Source organism: Typopeltis vanoorti, chromosome 10 (genome assembly GCF_054136105.1).
Source record: "Typopeltis vanoorti isolate ZY-2024b chromosome 10, IOZ_Tvanoo_1.0, whole genome shotgun sequence".
NCBI lineage: Eukaryota > Metazoa > Arthropoda > Arachnida > Uropygi > Thelyphonidae > Typopeltis > Typopeltis vanoorti.
The window spans coordinates 113,969,671-113,990,480 of record NC_143558.1 but is presented as its reverse complement, the minus strand read 5'-3'; the positions used below and the strand labels follow the sequence as shown (position 1 = coordinate 113,990,480).

General features: G+C 37.3%; 1 protein-coding gene across 2 annotated transcripts in view; it reads left to right on the top strand.

Annotated features, from left to right (window-relative positions):
* LOC150102716 (uncharacterized) overlaps window positions 1-19,585 on the top strand; it is a 192,749-nt gene extending 173,164 nt beyond the window's left edge. For both annotated transcript variants that reach the window (XM_090398957.1, XM_090398958.1), the window contains exon 4: window positions 17,827-19,585. In XM_090398957.1, coding sequence (XP_090255083.1) covers window positions 17,827-19,269 — 1,443 coding nt within the window. In that variant the 3' untranslated portion in view covers window positions 19,270-19,585. The remainder of the gene's footprint in view (window positions 1-17,826) is intronic.
* Window positions 19,586-20,810: the final 1,225 nt, after the last annotated feature.

Here is a 20,810-nt window from a genome sequence, read left to right as displayed (position 1 = left end):
ATATGAGCTTCATAGTTGGAGTATTAGCAAACTCCTTCCATACAAAGTAGACAGTATTGATTATTTTTTTTTCCCCTCTGAAATCAACCAGCGTAATGGAAACAAAAATTTGCATTGATTTTCCAGCATGGATGTTAGTTTCACCCTGTGACCCCCTAATGTTTCGTGATCTTCCCAACATGCCATGCGCTCCCTCATCCAAGGCAGTATCTCTCTATCGATCTAAATAGAAGCGCTGTGCCTTAGTAACAATTGCACAGAAGGGAGGGAATCTTTGTTCAGGCATTTCTGATACTTTATGCCGATATTATATCACGATATGAAGATAAATTCGAGTTTATGGTCGTTCCACCATCCTCTCTACGTGCCCTGGGCTGACACCAATTTGTGCTGGTAGCATGCCCGGTGTCTTTAGTAGCAGAATCGCTCTCTCTCTCTCTCTGTGTGTCGGCCGTCAACAATTTCATTACGCCCTCGCACGCACTGTGGCAACCCCCATAACTGTACTTATTAGCCCAATTCGAGGGACTTTTGGGGGAAGAAAAAAATGGAAAAAAAAAAAACATTCACGGTAGGTGGAGTATAATCAGTTCTGTGTTCCCCACGAGAGATGTCAAGTGGGAAAGCAAATGTGAATGCTCGAAGGTACTCCGTCGATCCAATTTAATTGTCACGCGCGACTTAACTATCCAACTACAGATGCGAGCTCCAACTTCAGGTTTAGTCATCCAAACCTTTCGTCTCGAGCCGCCCAAAATTTAAAAAAAAAAAAAAAAAAAGGTAGCTGTTCGCAACTGTAGATATTTTAGGGTGCTTCCCCCCCCCTCCACCATTATTGCCTGTTTGTGCACTACTTAAGTGATTTCCGGTTTATTGATCTTTTTTTGCATTTTTCTCTTTATGCACATCTTCTCGTGGTCTCCCAAAAGTTGTTACAGTATTTTTCCACAGGGGTGGTCGGAAGTCAGCGCATGCCATTTAATGCCTATGCCAACTAATGGACGCCTCCTCTTCCATTTTACCCCTTTTTCTGTTTCCTATGCTCCCAACTCTTCAATGGCAGGATGAAAAATGACCCCGTTTCGTTTCCATTGGCCGTCCCCTCCTCACCCTTGCCTGTCATTAACTAGAACCTCGGAGATTCTAACAACCTCTCTAGTAAACGGATGCTGTAGCTCCTGTTAGTGGTTCAGCGTAGCGATAATCTTCGGGAGGGGAGAAGAAGAGTTGCTATCGACTGGTGCGTTGTAGCTCTCAGCGTATACACTAATGTGTACTCCAGTTAGCAGATTTGGAAAGTATGCCGCAAGTTACCTGAAAAAAAAAAAAAAAAAAAAAAAAAAAAAAAAAAAAAAAACCTCCTTCAACCCGCCTGTTAAAAGTTTACCATTCAATACGACAGTCCTCTGAGAGTTTATGCTCTGCAAGTTCGTTTCATAGAAGCTTGTTTCTTTAGAATATGCAATTTTTTTTAGAAATTTAGAATCCTGTTTCTTTTCTTTAGAATATAGGATTTTTTTTTAGAAATTTTGATTCGTTACTTTAGAAACTTTTTTTCTAAATCCTTAATTTTTTTCTTTACAATTTTCCTTCTTTGAAATTTAGAATTGTGTTCTTGAAAAACTTGTTTCTAAAGAAAGCAACGTCTAAAAAAATATAATAGAAATTATTTTTTAGATGTTGCTTTCTTTAGAAATTTTATCCTTACGAAAACTTTTTTTTTTTTTTTTAAACAGACACACTAGCCAAAACAATGCAGTTAACTAATTCACAGGCATTGCCTCATAGCTCATTTGGCCGTAATTACAATACAACCGCATGTTTAGAAATTTATTATTTTTTTTTTTTCAACCCAGCCGTAATAAACTAAGAATATGAATTAAAATACGAACTCCTATCTGATCAGTAGAGGATGCATTTTCAGTTATTTCTTCGTATAATATTTCAGTTTTTCTCCGAACTTCTTCAAGCTATACAGTAAATACTATTTCAAGTATTCTGACGTTGACATAAACGTTGTTTTTATACCGGAAGTTGACAATCATCACGTTTGTTATTGTAATTTCGCCATGTACGGTTACCATACCGACGGGACCAGTGTTGTCCTAGTAACGGCAAATTTGGATTAAAAGAAAACAATGGGAGCAAATAGCAGCTATAAAACGATTGCTTTTTTTTTTAACAGGTGAACAGATAAAGCGGCAATTTGTATATTCAGCTGTTGCAATACCAAGTGCGGGTATTTCTAAAAACAACTGATTTAAATCCTAGTTTTAAAGGGACAGCGTTATCGATTAGCGTCACACTGCAAATAACAGCGCGATTCTCACGAAAAATCAAAATTAGTTTTCCTGTGTTCGTGCAATACTCTCTCTCTCTCTCACCACATTGTATTCATACCTGCCGGTCTGTATGGTAAAGTGATGTGGTTGCCAGTACGACAAGGACCGCTTAAAACCTTTTTCGCAGCCACGCAGCTACACGGCTTCTCTCTCTCTTCACCTCCCCCCCTCCCTCTCTCATCACCGCCACTGTGTTCAGTCTGCGATTTCGCCCATTCACCAACTCAATTTCATGCTTGACAGCGTCCGTTTCCCGCCGCTCGTTTCTGCTGTCCTATCTGGAGGACCCCGACATTCACTGCTGATTTCGTGCTGCTTGCTGTCTTGTCGGACTGGGGCGGCAGACGCAGCGCCATGCTCGATGGAGTATGAGAGGCGGCTGAAGGTAGCAGAGGACGAGAAGAAATCGGGACTTCAGGTGGTTGCCTTGATAAGCCTTTGAGGTCCTCTTCCCCATTTCTGTTCGCGGATGGTGATATTGGTTCTACTTCTCGTGCTAGTGAAGTTCGCCACGAGAGAGAATTTGAAGTCTCTAGTGCACGAAATTGGATTTGAACAACGCCAATGTCTCCCCTTCCTCACACACACACACGCCCATCCCTTTTGGATTTTACCCTTCCTTTACTTTGTTGAATATTTGTGTTTGAAAACTTCGTCGTTTGTCAGCCAAAATTAAATATCTTTCATTACTAATGCTACTATACTGAGCATAAATCAATTTCATGTGCAATACCCTCCATAACTCTCCAATAGTTTCTAAGTTTATATCGGCATGTCCTAAACGTTGCAAACATTGAGACATCCTTGAATAATTTTCGATTTTTTTTTTTTTTTATGTACAAATAAAAATTTTCTCTTCATCACCAACGTCTCATCCTTAAAGAAGACAATAAGCGTACTACAGTTTGGAAACCTTTACCAAATTCTGAAATATATTCACATATTTATATATTTTAAATAACATTTAATATGACTAGTTAAAGTGAAAATTAACAGTACAGAATAATAACTTCATAAGCAATTAACGTATAATTTCTCTAATATTTCGCTGTTAATACAATATGATCATCAGGGCACGCATTGTTAGAGTTAGGAACTCTAACAATCTTGTGAGATTTGCATACAAAGTAACTCTCTCTGCCTGGAATGATAGGACAATCTGATGTCTTTCTTAAAGATCTTCCTATAGTAATAAAAACTGCTAGAACGAGACCGCTAATAGATGTCTGGCAATGGACAGAAACCTATCATTTTATGGCTTCTCTGTAAGCAGTCCAAAAACAACAACACACACACAAAAAAAGGTATTTCTTCAAATAATGACAGTTTTGTTATTGGTCTCAAGGCGTGCGAATAAAAAATCGTTATTATTTCAGCCTTCCATCAACAAAATAAGTATATTTATTAATAGTTATTTCTTCTTCCTGTTAAAGATATGTACATGGCATGTAATTTATTCTTTTCACAGTCTGCATTCTGCTCAACAATTTCTGTTCGATCGCTTTGTTAAAGTCAACAATCACTGATTGTATACGTAAGCTATTCAATTAGATAGATAACTGCCCTGTTACATTGTTAAAGGGCGTAAGTTGTAATGTGGTTCGTGGTTTTTTTTTTTTTTAAAAATACAAATGTTAATTATTCGAATTTAATTGGCTACTTATTCAAGACGTGAATAATTCGTATTAAGGGTGTCTATTATGAATAATTTATTGTAATTTACTTTCCATTGTTCATTAAACTTAAGTATTATTGTTTTGGTTCTTTATGAAATAGGGGGATATGTCAATATTGCGTTTATTGTTTCCTTTCCAAACTTAATTAAATGTAGTCATTTCAGTATATTAATGGTGAGCTATTGCAGCTTATAAGGATTGTCGTAAGTGGCAATTTTTATTTTCATTTTACTGAAGGCACAACGGAAACGCTTATAAATTTGAACGATGATCAATAGGGTGTACATAAATGAACTAGAAACATTCATTATGTTATGATTCATTTAGTGCACTAATTAAATTACGCAGTTAGTGATGAATGGGTTTTTAGATATTAAAAATGTTAATATTGTCAATCGAAAAAAATGTAATTTTGGTTTGAACAAAAACCTTAGGCTGGTTTGACGTGCAAAATTCCTCTTCCTAGGACAAACTGTCTCAGGCAATATGCCACGTTAGGCAGATGTGTCACCAAAGCATGACGCAAATAAGTTATTACATGCCAGTGATGCACAGAAAAACATAGTAATTCCATAGAATATTGCATATGCATTGTTTACCACCTCTTCTGTCACACGTACCATTGTCAGCCTACAATGAAACAGAACCTTTATTCAAAGATGGAAATTTATTCAAGCTCTGTCATACGATGAAATCTCCTCTGTACTTCCCGAATAGAAAATGCGTGTCGCATGCCTTTCATTTTTGATGTTTATGACTACCAGCAATACGAGTTCTGATAAAGCAACTTTTACAGGCGTACTAGAAGAAAACAAAAACAGGGAAACAAACAAAAAGAGACAGATAAGTATTAAACAAAATGATAAAACATCGCACAGAAGCCTTCAGACGAGATAGTAACCTAACAATCCAGCGACCTCTTGCGTCAGGAATAATTTACCGTTTTATATAAGTTCTCGGAGACTTCTCTCTTTCTTGGTTTTGCATTTTAGCGACCACGTGATTCATTGTCCAATACTCAATATACAAAAACGCCTAAATTACATTTTTAACAGTGAAATCTTCCCATTCGCTAGATAAAAAAAAAAAAAAAAAGTTGGCATTAGAAAGAATGTTAAAGGTTTTGTTGCTACATTCGCTTTGCAATATAGCGAGGTAGTAAGTTAGTACGTGTGTTGTCTACGTAAAAAAAAAAAAAAAAAATAGTGACTGATACATGAGTCACGTACGCCTAAAATGGCAGCGATGTGGCTGATTATTGCGTTAAGTGGATTTGACTTGGGAGGAAACACTCGATGCCCACAGGAGACTAGAAGGATATCTTTTTCCTATTTTATCCATGATTTGTTGTGTGACTGAAAAGTGGTATAAAACCGAATTAAAGTAAATGTTTTGTCTCAAAAAACAGGGTTGGTTCACTTAAGGGTAAAACCTCTCTCGTAAACTATAATACAAAGGCACTTACTTTAGCTTGTAATGAACTAATAAGGGGAAATCAATGATATCACACTCGAAAGGTTAGGGAATGTACGACACATGGGAGAGGAGAATGGGTGCAATTATGTCACATGACATAATTCGGAGCAGCTTTCATTAAAAAAAAAAAAATTAATTTTAAAAATATTTTAGAAATTCATCACTTAGACATTTCGAGATCTTATTGTTTACAATTTTTGTTGTGTTATTATTAGATCAAACTAGATATAAATATTGAAACCATTAATTTTTGTATGTATCTTACAGAGTGTAGGTACTAGCACCTTGTTTGGCAGTGCTTAAATAAATAGTAATTATTATTACAATTCTTGGTAGTTAATTAAAATATCAATGACTTGTTCTTACTGTTTAGCATTTTTCGTAGTAAAAATCAACTTAAAAATAAACAACAGTGAATTTTGATTAGTAATCGAAGTGTTCGATGCTGCATGCTGCAAGTCATGGGATAAATGCCTATACTGTACTGTTCCATATTAAAAAAAAAAAAAATAAAAAAAAAAAATGAGAATACCAGAATACAGCTGAACTAATAATATTAAGCTACTGAAGCTCTAGATCAGTGTTTCTCAAAGTGTGGTACGCGTACCCTCGGGGGTATGCGAAAGGTCTTTAGGGGGGTACGTGGCGATTTTCGGCTATGCATCATTAACGCATGGAATCATTATATTTCCCGACAAATAGTGCAATTAGGGACAACTGGGATAAAAACGGCACTAACTAATGAATCACATCTCCCCTCCAACAGAAACTGCTGTATAGACTCAAGCAAAACCATATGTTGCCGGTGCAACATATGATTTTCTTGACACCACCTCGTCGTTAACGTGTTAAAACTAAGATATACAGTGAATGTGTTTCAGATATTATGAAATTTGGTTGAAGAGAATTAGCATTTCAACTCAACTGTTGAAATGCTAATTTGTCTTTGGTTCGCGCGATCTTTTGTTAATTCCGCACCAGTCATATGCACCTCTTCATAGCTGCTCTACGTATCTCAAATCTTGTAAATTATTTGTAATTTTGCTTGAAATAATGGGAAAGAAGAATGAAGCTATTTGGGTAGATGACTTTGACGATGCATACAAAGAAACCGTTCTCAATGCCTAAAGCAGAGATAGCGAGTAGGAACTTCTTGGTAAGTCACACCATTTGCAATTTTTTTTCTGAAAACTTTAGTTTCCGAAAATCCCCGCATATATTTCGCAACACGATTTTTTAGCATCAATTTTGGGATAAAAGCGCGAGTTATATTCGAGTAAATACGGTAATTTTTTTTAGCTTTCAAATTCTTAAGTATGGATCATTGGTTAAGGATTGGATTTATAAAACCCACAAAAGACAGCAATATAGCAAATACAAGTGGCTGTAAGCAACAAGATAAAGTTGATATTGCATGTGGATCAAATGAAATTGATGAGTGTGTGTCGTCTGACATCTCTAGAGAACCAACTAGGAAGAAGATGAAAAATCTTCGCAAGTATGATATGAGTTATGTGGATTTTCATGGACGGGAAATGAAGAGGAACCTATTCGAAATTTTGTTCTATTAAAATAAATCATATTTTTTGTTTACATGAACATATAAATTCAAATAAAATAGATTACAATGAAATATACTTTATTTATTATTATTTTGATAATACTTGGTAATAAGAAATTTAAAAAGGGTACGCGGATATCTAAAGTTTCAGAAACACTGCTCTATAATCAGATAAACACTTACGTAAATGTTTATCTGATTCTAATTACGTAAAGTACTCAGCAAACATGTTGAAATTATCTGGAAAGAGAATAATGGCGATAATTATAATTTAAAATTAAAACTAATTCTAAAATTTATTTTTTAAAAATTCAATGACTAAACGAAAAAAAGAAACCTAGACTGTTGAAAGGCATATTTACAAGCAACTGATTCAGGTGATTAAAAATAAATAAATGCAACAGAAATATTAAAAGAAGAAACAGTAAATAGTTTAAAAATGGTGAAACTAATTGCATATCGAAAGAGTTAGTTAGTTGGCTGATTGAATCAAATGCAATTAGCAAGGGGGAAGTGGGGAGGGTGATTCGCGAAAACTGCCCAGTTATAAATGAGATGTGAGGGGTCTCATTTCTCATTCTTTTATTTTTCTTGCTCTTCAAACTAAGAATTGGGGGGGGGGTATCTTCCATACTGTTCATTATTACGAATAAATGCAGAGGACTCCGCTTTTATGACTTTAAATGAAAAGGGTCGTAAATCGAACCTCAATTTCTTGTAGGCTTAGCGTAAGGAACGGAGATTACGTCCCTGGAAATGGTTTGAACTCTATAATAGTCAACAACCTAAAAACGTTAATTATTAAATAATAAATACATTCAGTGATGCAAAAGCGAGAATAATATTTACAGAATTTACTATTTTGAGTTTCTTGAAATAAAAAAATCTGAAAAAAAAAAGCAATGTACATTTTTTTACGATAAATTTCTGCGTAGCATACGGCGTTCCTATTTGTGGCTAAGTATTTCGAACTGCATTCAAAATCTGAATCATCAGCCTCCCAAACTTTTCAGATATGAAAAATATTTGTAGCCTCAATAATCCTGTCCAGCGGAAGCTAACAAAACTCTACGTAAATGAAATCTGTATTCGGCAGTAGTCGCAGTATCTTTTTATCTTTTAAAATTTCCGTTCCCCCCCCCCTTTCTATTCCCCCGATCTAATCGGCTGGATTCGGAGAAGAAAGCGAAATCTAGACCCCATGCATGGCAAGTTGTATAAAACTCTCGTGTTTGAATAATAAGGTCCGGCTTACTAAAGAAGATCCTGTTGAGACTAACCATATGATGTTCAACAACATATTTTAATTTCTTGGCTTGGATATTGTTGTTACATTACAGCCATAAGCTTACTTGCAACGTTGCACACCCACCGTGTAAAATATGTGAACCGAGTGCAAAAACTTGCATTAGCAATTCCCCAGCGGCTCTTCAGCTACATATTCTATCAGAAGCGAACATTTATTCTGTCGTTCCATTAAATGAATGGTTGTTATGTTCCCTTTTACGAACTCCGAATTAATATAAGCGAGTCACGTGATGCTGGGAGGAGGGGAGAGCTATTGCCAAAAAAAAAAAAAAAAAAAAAAAAATTACCTCCCCCATTGCCTCTGCGTGTAGTGCATGACGTGATTTCCGTATCATTGCGAACACACTCCCCGCCTGACGGAAAACCAACTCATTCTTCGGCTCCAACAGAAACCAATCGACAAACGTGAAATGAAGAGTTTTGCGCTTCTGTTTCGCCCGGCGAGTTGTCGTTGCAAGTGTCAGCCATCTTGACAATAGATCTGTAGGCGGCATGGATGTCACGTAAACCTATCGACCTCTGTCTTGAAACGCCCCGTTATTTACTGGCGGAACGTGAAGCTAACGGTAAACTTCGCTTTCCACGCTTGTAAAGAGCTGCGCCTCGGACCAGTGCTCGTATTATTGATGAGATCATGAACAGCAACGCGGTCATGGCAGTTTTTTTTTTTTTCTGCCCCTTTTACAAGCCACAACCGATCGTCCATGGAAGGTGTATAATTTTGGAAACGACATGCGAATGCGGGCGTCAAACACTCGATTTTATGTACGTTGTTAAGAAGGAACAAAATAACTTTTGATTGTCTCAGTGACGTCATTTCTGTCAAGAACAGAAGTGATGCGACTGATTTTAAACCTTTCGTTTCTGGAAATTCATAGAGATGGTCCGGAGCGTATCATAAAGAAGAATATCGCAGATCTGTAGGTAGAAGACAGTAAAGAATGTTATAGAGATTCGTGAAAAAGAATGCCGTCTGTAGAGGATGTACTAAATTTGTAGATGAATTAAAAAAGGTTGCAAATCGTATACAGAAAGTTGCAGAAGATTCTTATAGGATTATAGTTTGCTTCAGAATAAACATGTTAAGTTCATCTGTAGTTAAAAAAATATCTTATCGATCTTCATATTCTTCCATGATCAATGCGTAGTTTGTTTCCATTAGTGCCGCATGCATTCTTCATTGCATCGTACCGTTCCCGTCTTCTTTTTGTTGAAATTTCGTCCCCATCCTTGCAAACATTCTTCCTATCTCTGATCTCGGATGGATAACCAGCAATCTGTCTTCTAAAGCCCGTTCTAAAACCTTTACCTAAAACTATCTTAATCTTGATTACATTATTTTGCGTTCGTCAGTGCCGCTATGACAAACTCTACATATAATCCATAGATGATGTCAACACTGCATTTCCTCCTTCCCACTAATCCTCAGGAGATTTTCTGCCCACTGCTCTCGGCTCCTACTCAATATTTAATTTCTCTAGCGACTGCACATAACGTGATTCTTCGCTAGCGTCCTCTGTTCGTCTCTACCACCCCACTTGAGTTCGCTTCAGTCTGTCAATGGCATCGTAGTTTCGACACTCAAGTGGACAACACGATCGATAAGTAAGAACTTACGATGCAGTTGGAAACTATGCACCTAAGCCCTCCTTGTCCTGTCTGGCAGTGTGGAGTATACAGCGAACGTCACGTTCTTTATGCAATCTCTTTATCCCACAGCTGTCTTAGCTGTTGAGGACATCCGTCGGACAACAGAAATATATTTTCTTCATAATTTTAGAAAGATGTAATCATAATTACTTTCTCACGTATTTCGGAGCTCCCATTCACAGAAAATGAAATAATAAAATGATTGGTTTTTTTTGCACTATTTCTGCATACTTCCCAAATTGAGACAGTTTGGTAACTAGGACACTATTTTTATCAAGTTGCAAGTGATACCAAAGCTCTGTGACTATAGTTTTCTAAGAAAACTCTCCTGAGCCATTATAATCTATCATGGAAGCTTCCGTAATTCTCTTCCAGTAATATTATATTGAACTACTCCAAGCCTTCTGCCACACGATTTAGCAGGGTGATTTAGTGGTAGCAGTTCTCTATCTAGTTGAATATGCATTCACTACATATATACAGACATTAATACAGCATTCGCTGAAATTTTTATGCACTTAGATGGTACATATTTCTCTTATATTAAATGTACACTACAAGTCCCATCTCTTTCTTGGATGGTCTTTTTTTATATGCGGTTCTCAATTTTAATTATCAGAGCAAGAAAAAAGTGAACGTATCCTGGAGTTTGTGGTTTTTTATATACATATATTCCAGCGAGAATGGTTAGCTGATTGTTTAGTTTATGACAAAGCTGCTACTATGAATATGAGGGATGTGTGTGTGTTCTTTGGTTGGTTTGTCTTTCATATGATAACGATTCCCTAGACTAGATTCGAACTCGGGTCTTTTCTCACAAAAGGCATGTCGGTTCTTCAGAATGAGTCGAACAAACCCAAGTCATCATAGTAATACATCGTTAATATTTTCAGAATCTGAATATAGAGGCTTTTTATTATTATCTAGTAGCAGTAAGGGAATATAGCACAATATTAATTGTAAAAAAAAAAACGAAGAAAAAATCGAACCCTTAATTATTTCAATATACGTTCATCAAAAAAGGAAAAACTTATGTTAAATTTTTATATATTTTTAAAGCAAAATACAAATCAAAATTATGAAATAAATGTAATAAAAATAATTGAATTATAGTAATAAAATATTTTAAAAAAGCTGAATTTCTTAATCGTCCCTTAAAAATTAAAACCAGAATTGTTACAGTCAGAAGATGCAATATTTCTCTCTCTCTATCTCGAAATTCAAAATGGTGTATGACAGCAGAAATTCGCCTCGTCGCTTACGACAATGTCGAAGGCATAATGCTGTTTCAAAGAGAGAATGAGTGGCGTAATAGTATGCAGTTGGAAGAGAAATGCAAATAGATAACATTATTGGGTCGGAAGGAAGAATTTTCATACTCAGTCCAATTGGGCCCCCTTCCGTATAAATTTGATTTCACCATGAAGCGATGATAACATTTTCGCCAAGTCACGAAAAGTTAGCTCATCTAGAAGTTGACAGATCGCATTTACCTTCCTGATCCAGCTTACTTCCAAGTTCTGTACTACTGCGATCCACTTCAAGTTCAGTTTTCAAATGGTAAATTTTCAATTCTTGCATCGAGGAAAAAATTCAAGACAATTGTACTTGTTCGTCTGCTGTTGTGATTTGATAGAAAAAAATCTACTGATTTTTTCTATCAAACTTTATGGCACTAGACATTCAGCTGTCAAACCTATGAAGCTATGCCATCTAGTTAAATTTTTCTTTTACATTGGAATGATGCTTATATTAGCGAATTTCAATGTCCATTGTTAAAAGCCTAAATACTGATTTTGCCTTTATTTAAATGTCCTTTATTAAGGACATTTAAATGCCTAAATATATTATTTTGTCCTTATTATTTAACTGTCCATTATTAAAAGTTTAAATACTTGATTTTGCTTTTATTTAAATGTCTTTGTTAAAAGCCTAAATACTTTATTTCGTCCATTGTTAAAAGCCTAAATACTTTTTTGTCCTTATTATTTAAACGTCCATTGTTAAAAGTCTAAATACTTGATTTTGCTTTTATTTAAATGTCCTTTGTTAAAAGCCTAAATATATTATTTTGCCGTTATTTAAATGTCCATTGTTAAAAGTCTGAATACTTTTTTGTCCTTATTATTTAAATACCCATTGTTAAAAAGTCTAAACACTTTATTTCGTCCATTATTAAAAGCCTAAATACTTTATTTTGTCCTTGTTATTTAAATGTCCATTGTTAAAAGCCTAAACGCTTTATTTTGTCCGTTATTATCTACATGTCTTGTTAAAATCCTAAACGCTTGATATTTTCCTTAATGTTTAGGTGTCCAACAATAATTTGGAGCCATACTTAATTTTGCCTTTATTGTTAAGTAGTAATAAATGATTTGGAGCCACCGTTGGAACATCTTAGATACGGAACTTTATTCTTAATGTCTGAATACAATAAAAATGGCTTAGAATCACTGTCGGAATACCAGAAAGTTTTTACAGATTTTGGATGTTTTTCCATGTGAGCACACTCTGAATTTATTCATAATTCGTGTTAAACTGAGTGGCAATCATTTTTTAATTAAAAATAAATAAATTGAGATAAAAATGCAGCGCTAAACGTTAATTCATTTTTTTTTAATTTATAAAAAATTTTAATTGCGATTTATGCAACAAAAAATATTATAATTTGGTAGTAATTTACAACTAAGACTTGTACGTTTTTTGTCATTTTTTTGCCTCAAATGAATTTCATTCTTAGCTTCCGACCACCTCTATGAAATCACGAAAAACAATATAACAATATTTCTAAAACAGATATTTCTGCCCATCCACAGCTAATCAATAAAAATATACTTACACACGAAGAAGACAGCATTCCACTTTGCCTCGGTAAACCATATTTCAAAATTCACCTATTAAAATATTCCGAAACCATAAGTAATAAATATCGAACTTCAAAAGGTCAAATTCCTGTCTTAAAACAACCACAAGAAAGAAATGCAGATAAGAATTTAGTACAATAATAATACCTAAATTAAGAACTTCGTGTTTTTGACACCTTTGTCCTTATTAATTCTTGTTAAGCATAATTACATTTTTTTTGTTTACCTACCCCTTATTGCAACTACTATTTTCACTTTCAATATTGCAGCATATGTTGAGCATTTTATCTCCCATTAATATGTGCACTAAATTGGGTTTTTGTTTTTCTTTCAACAATCATTAGGAAAATTTCTAATTAACATTTTTTTTACTTCCAATTCTTTGTGTAATTAGAAGATTAAAACAGTGTCTAGAGATGCTGTTTTCACAAAATGATCTCCCCTTTGTAAAGAAACTGAAAACACCCCGGTATTAAATATTGTCTGAGAACTGTTTCTCAGTTAACAGGTTTAATTACAAAGTTTATTATTTTTCATAAACTTATTATTAGTCTAGGATTCAGAAACATTGATGAGATGAACGCCATCTGTCGTCCATTAGTTGGATAATTAAAACGTCATTTCAATGCGATCAGTTGTTAACACACGCTCACCAATTCTCCATCTTTAGAAATTCCACCGATAAAATAATGTTGAAAATTAACGCCCAACTGAACTGAAGAACATCAACGGAAATTTTATTATAAGCTGATATTTTCAAGTTTATACGAGTAGAAGTTGTTTTATTTATTTATTTTTCATTAGTGTTTGGCTAAAATATTATCTAAAGATGTCATTAAACCTATTTCTTGGGCAAGACAAATTCCCTATCCCGTCAATGAAGCATTTCGGACATTTCAAAGAATACAAATGCTCTTATTTGTAGTGTAGATGAAAGAAGTGAATAATTTCTTAAAGTATTAATCAGTATAGTACAAAGGCAACTCATGTTTTGCTGCACTAATTTAACAGCATTTAAAGGTTTATTAATACTAATAATATTCCTTGATAAATTCAGGCGTTCGAAGAGACAATAATTAATTTATATTTTGCTATAATTCACATTATAGCAAATTTATAATTGCTAGTTCACAGAATATGACAATATAAAAGGAATAATTACAAAAAAGTCGTTTGTGCATTTAATTCTATGCAAACTTATCGTCATATATGTAAATGAACGTCTGCATTAATAGAGAAGCAGGTCGATGATGTGCGGTGAAACTACCTTTGAAGGGGCCAACTGCTTCAACTCCAGATTCTGAGCAATTAATAACAATGCCTTTCGTGTTGTTAATTGGCTGAAAATCAGTAAATATTTTGCAGTCTTTTCTATTATCTTGTCCCGGACTACACGTAGGTCATTCCACAGCACTTCGAAACCTGACAAACATTCAGAATTGAGATAATATCATACGTGCCCATCCTTACCCGTAGGTTTTATTTTATAGGTTTAGCTGTCATACCACGTGCTGAGCATGGCTGTTTGCGAGATATTCCTTTGCCTTCCTACACATTTAAGATGTGGTTTGGGGGCAACCTAAATGCTCTATTACACGCAGTTGAAGATGGAAAAGGCATAATTTATCCCTGCTAATGGCCATAAAGAAACCGATTGGAGAAAGCCGAGTTCCAGTTAATGAGTAGCATTAGGAAAACAATGGGGATGTGTTGCGGCTGTTTCAAACGATCTCGTAATTGTGAGATAAACATCCCTGCAATGAATAGGTATATATATAAAAACTGCCAACGCCAGTGCAGGTATCTTTATCTATAGTGGCTTTTATCCCTTTTAATTTCCAAAGGAAAAAAAATGTAACTGCTGGGAGCGGATATCTTGCTTTTCCACTGTGTTTAGATATCCAGATGACAACTGCAAGCAACGAAAAAAAAAAAAAAAGAGAAAAAAATAATAATTCAGTACTTTCTAAAACTGGTTATTTGTAGTGTAGATCTCTCGAGGGGGTGGGTTGTTCGTCATTGTCTAGAGAAGCAACTTTATCTCGGGCTCCATCACAGTGATGAGGAATTATCGAGCGGATGCGGAAGATAGTAAAAGACACCAACAAAAAAAGAAAAAAAAAATCCACGTACGCTTTTTCGCGAACGTATTAGACCCGAGGTATTTGTTGGCTTCGTAGCCTCGTGTCTACCAAAGCGTTCCTTGACGTGACGATAATCCCCTGTCTTTAGCGTGACACCGCACAAACAGTGAGCTGCAGACAGGTTTTACGTGGTATTAGTCGACATGACAGCGACCAATGGTGATTGTTATTAACAGTTCACAAAGACTGTGTTTTTAGTTCACTAACGCGCCGAAATAAAGGTCTGTTAGGACCGGTGTGGAATCTAGACTTCGCCACATCAAGAGGATATCTCAACCGCCTGGAGGGAGAAAGAAACAACACTGAAGATGGGTAATATATTACGTGGGAGTATTATTCAGGCTAAAAGATGAATACTACTACTTTTCGAGAAATAGCTGAATTGGTCCTCTTAATTCTGTTCGTTCGATAATCCGATACGCTAAATGCGTTAATCCGAAAACGGATTACTGGCTAACAATGCCACTTTTCTTTTCAAAAAATATTCCTATTATTATTTTATTTAATTTTTTTCCAGAGGGATTACTGATATCAACAGGCCTGTTAATAATAGATGCTATTAAAATTGGGACAAGTAACCTACCCTCTGAAAACATTAAGGCATCGTTAGATGTACTTTATTTTGCATTTGGGCTGTTGCCATGAAACCAACAACAGCTGCTGTAGCTATTGGCACGCCACGAAGATTAACTACGCTACCCGAAATTCCCATGCCCAAGCACGGAATGCCATGGTCTACCCAAAGGCAAACACTAAGCACGTGCAGACGACAACGCAGAAAAGAATTAAATTTATTCTCTCGCTCCTGCGCGCATCATCCCCCAAGTATAACCATCAGACAAAGCAGAGAAGTTACGAGACAATGAGTCACCAGAAGAGACACTTTGAACGAGTCACATTATCTCTTTTGAGTATGGGATTCCAATACTTTTTTCATCTCGGTATACACAACTTATCAGTTGCATAATAACCTAACCAGAGTTTCGAAAAATAGTTTCATTTTGAAAGACCGAAAAGTGAAATATTTTTGGTCTATTTTTCCTTGTAAACAGAGTGATGCATGTGATTTTGTGAAATGAATTTTCACTTTAAACCAAACGGGCACCAGCATAAGTGAATATTCCGATCTCATTATCATGCACGTGCAGTTTGCACGAAGAGCCCAGACACCCTTTTTCGTACAGAACCATTAGTCATCTTATAACCAGTTGTAGCCTAAAGGTACATCCTGTTGTACACCATGCAGAAGTTTGTTAAAATAAGCACATGATGCAATTATGGATGACGTCAGAGCATGGTTGCTGTGAGACCAGAATGGTGGTAAAATTTAACACGCTTCAAGGCGAGAGACTAGTAGTCGAGATAAAAATACCATTTTTAAAACTCCAAAGTATATCGGAGAATTTTTTTAAAAAAAATTAAAAATGTGATACATTATACCTTTTTAAACCACACAGTCATTATTTAGCCCCAAGTAACAGCTTCTATCGTAAAGAAAATGCATGGCTTCTCACATCGTGATTTCAGCTTGTTCACTGGCAACACTGAACTCAAAACGTGTCATTGTTACAAGTCCAACAATGAGTTCAGGCTCTATTAATCCTGTTAGCTCTGTATGCTCATTCACACGCGTGTCTTTGCAATAATTGCAACCAACAGTAAGTTAATTATGACGTCTTCTCTTAAAAATGACACTGCCTATGTGTTTTTTTTGTTTTTTTTTTCTGTGGACCCAGAGTCTCGACGGGAGTACAGAAGTAAAAACTTAATTAAGAACACCGCACCATTCCCCAGGGTACTCGTATCGATTCGACTTCGTCAGCAGGTAGACGTTCCAATTGTTAACATAGTGCGCAATGAGATCACTGCGCTTCGGTTGAGTTTAGGTTTTATACCTCGGTCGGTGTCGGATATCCAGATTATTCGCAAGCAACTAGAAAGAAGTACGAATGCTTATTGCTAGTGTCGTTCCTTATCCAATCGGAAGAAGTAGAAAAAGAAAAAAAAACGAGACCGCATCCGTGTGATCTCATGTTGACAGTTCGTTGCAGATTTGCTAATAGGTTTAATTTTATTTCTTCCACCACCCTCTCTCCAACTTTCTAATTACAGCGGGTTCCTTGTGGATGTCTTGGGTGAAATCAACCTTGAAACGCGATGGTTTTCTTAGCTCCCGGCGCTAATTAATCTCAGCCCCGTTATTGGTTACACTAAGAAATGGTTCTATTAAAAGTTCAACTCCTATTCCAGATGCGGGAAATTACAAGTTTGTGGGTAGATAGCGTCCGTGAAGGATATTCCCTCAAGACAGTAGTGACTGGAACTTTATTCATGTTAATAAATATGAGGGGAAACTAAGAGTAAACCGTGCCATTTGTTTGTGCGTGAGAAGCATTAGACCAGTGCATTAAGTGACTCTTGTAATTATGGATTTGCCACACTAGCAGAGTGCGGAGAGAGAGAATATTTCTCGAGGAAAGAGTTTGTTGGCTTGTTTCTTTTAATTTTGCTTTTATTTTTGTTTAAATTACTGTCATTTGTATACCATCGCTCTTTCTCCTGCTGCCATTGTTCCAAACTTCAACATTAACGATCACTTGCATTACGCAACAAAGGCCAAGTGCCAAAACGTAATCTTAACAATGGTTCTTTGGCACGGGATCCTTGTTAATTGTCTAGACACAGTCTAGACATTTTCATGTGGATTTTTATATACTAACGAGTTTCTAAACAGCATTTTGTTAATTAAAATTTTTGTAGGTAATTTAATTATCAAAAACTAATGAACCATTTGCTTTCTTGCAGCTGCTCGACGTGAAGTACGGTAACTATGGTCCGCATCACCTTGCTCAATTAAGACACGGAACGTTCCCGTTCCCGGCGGCGAAGGAAAACGCTGTACGACCAGCCAAAGGAAAAGAACACTTCAATCCCATTTATGAAGAAGTGTCTGGAGGGTCCGAAGACAAAGGCGACACGAGAAGTTACGATTCGGACATTGAAGACAGCGAGGTCGAGGCCAGAACTATTGCCAGCGAAGATGAGTTTGCCGAAGACGAGCTTAGCCTTGCCGAGTTTCCTCGGGAGGGCAGTCGACCATGTTCAGGAACGAGCAGTGTGCAAGGCTCAACAGGAGGTGACCTTTGCAGAGACGCCGGTTCCGGTTTCAGTGATAATGCCGCCAGTGAGGAGGGGAGCTCAGAACGCAGAGGTGTGAAAGGCCTACTCCGGACAAAGGACAACAATGGAAGTGCAGGAAGGGGTTCGAAGAAACACACTCATTCTTTGGAGAGGAATAAGGATGGTCACCATAGTGATGGATTCCACGCCAAACAGAACTATTACATGGGTAAAACCATGCTTGGTCCGGATCTGGCCTATCCTGACATTGCTGCCGCAGGCAACGTTTATCCTCAGCGAGACACGGCCATCACCGTCAGTGTTGATGCGAAGGATTTAGACATGAAATCTCCCAGCGCAGCTGTGGACTTATCTGGATCTCCTTCAGACCCCACACCCTATGCACAGTCAGGAGGGCGGGCAGCACCCAATACTGCTCCGCACAACGAAACAACACACCACAACGTACCATCCCCTTTGAGTGTTTATCATGCTGGAGCTCTGATGTCCTCTCACCTTCCGTCGGACTCACCCCCTCCTCCACCGTACACACCAGCCCACCCTGCGTCGGGAGGAAGGGAAGCTATTCCTGCCGTCTACAACCCACACCTACCCCCTTCCTTAAAGACACCGCGCATGCCTGGTGTTGTGTTGTCGGAACTGAACCAAAAACTTTCCACAAATGGCGGTCCTCGACCGGGTTTGCCTGCGCGAGCCATGGCCGGACCGATGTTCGCCGTTGGCCCCGAAGAACCGTATCCTCCCCCACACGGCATGGGTCCTGTAGTCAGAGGGAGAGAAGGCGACTTCTCCACCTTCCATATGGCTCATAATGTGCGACCACCTTCGGCTCCGGACGAAAACATTTATTCCACGATCGACGAGGATGGTTCGACGGAAGGGAACTGTCCCCCGATGACTACACCGAATGTCACTAGTCGCAAACCCGTAGAAGCTAAACAAGCCTTCGGGAGGTCGCTGGTCGGAGAGAGACCGCCTGTGCCAAAGGAACATAGCAAAGGTAAAGGGCAAAGCCAAAACATTCCAAGCCAACGGTCACTGGAGGACGACAATGGGTCGTACGGAGATATCAGGCCAACCTTCAGCAGTCGGACTCCTTGTACATGACAAGTAATGTCTCGTGCATCTGTGACAACTTTGTACAAAGTCTAATTAGGATCGTCATGTGCCGCCTGACTGAGCTGTGCCAACAGGTAGCAATGACGTCACGGATGTCCGGCCCTCTGGCGGCGGCGTCTTGAATTCTGGTCGGTTAGTGAAGTGAAGTAGCTCGGTCTTTGTTGTGCAAGTGTACCAGTGCTCACCTGAAAGTCAGTAAGTGGTATGTAGCCTCGTGACCAGACGTAGAAAGAGGCCTAGAGTGTGTTAATGACTTAACTGTGATATGGCCGATTATGTCAGTGGCGCGAAAGGGATACAACGTTCCGGAGGGGGGGGAAGGGAGGGAGGGGGGGTCACGAGTGAGTTTTTTTTTCAAACTTGGGGATGGGCGGGAAGGGAGTAAAATAAGAAGGGGAAGTTCGTCACTGCAAACTGCTCAATATTTGCTAATAAGGGTTTCCGTTGTTGTACAGTAAATGCCTTTCCGGCTCTTGTCCTCCTCTCAACAGGCATTTAAGATTGTCGCGATAAAATGTTGAGTGCTATGAATGCAATCACTCCAAATTTATCTATGGGAATATCAGTATTGGTTTCAAATCCCTTAAAGGAGATTTATCTGTAACTATTGCGAAAATGGCAGTAGAAAGAATGTAAGAGTTTGTTCGAGGAATAGGATACATTATGCACTTCTGCGAAATTCTCTATGCAAAGAAAAAACAAAAAAAAAAAACCTGATTATTTATGCATTCTACAATTGCATTTTACATTATAACTCAATCGAAATACCTACGAGTAAGACTGAATATAACTACTACTCTGGAGCAAATATCTGTCCTTTACGCCACAGTAAATACTGTACAGACTGTTAATATATCATAGAATATACAATGTTTCTCTGGTTCAAATGTTAATCGCTCTAGCAAGTTCCATTTACCGCTATTCAGTACAAAAATGCTAAGCAATAATAAAGCATAAATAGAAACTTGGCAAATTGCCAAATGCCGATACATTTGTTATTGTTAAACTACAATTGGCATCATTTGCATTATGAATTGATCAAAGGTTGCTTGCAAGGCATTATTAGAAAATGGGAAAATGCCCTAAACAGGAGTGTAGTGTAATAGGCGGGGGGGGGAGAGTGCTTCTGTAAGAGATCAGTAATGTGTTAAGGTTAGTATCCACGCATGCAGATAGTTTACAGTGCCGGTAAAAGCTTTGAACAACTAATTTCAGATCCTAGAAAAGGCTTGCTGAGATCCTAACTTGAATTTTTTTTCTCCAATAATCTTGCATCTCCCCCTTCTGGATGCATTGGGTGTTGAGAACTTATATTGATCGGCAAGAGAATTTGATTTCCCCCCCGCCCCCATTGGTGCAATAAGAAGAGAGACAAGGTTTGACTTGATTTGGGGAGATGCAAAGGCGACCTGCCCTAATGAAGAAATTCAAAGGTTCATATAAGATGTTGATGTCCAAAGAAAGTTAAAATAAAACCAATGCAACGGATAACATTAATATTGGAACGAGTGGTTGACTTTTCGTATGAA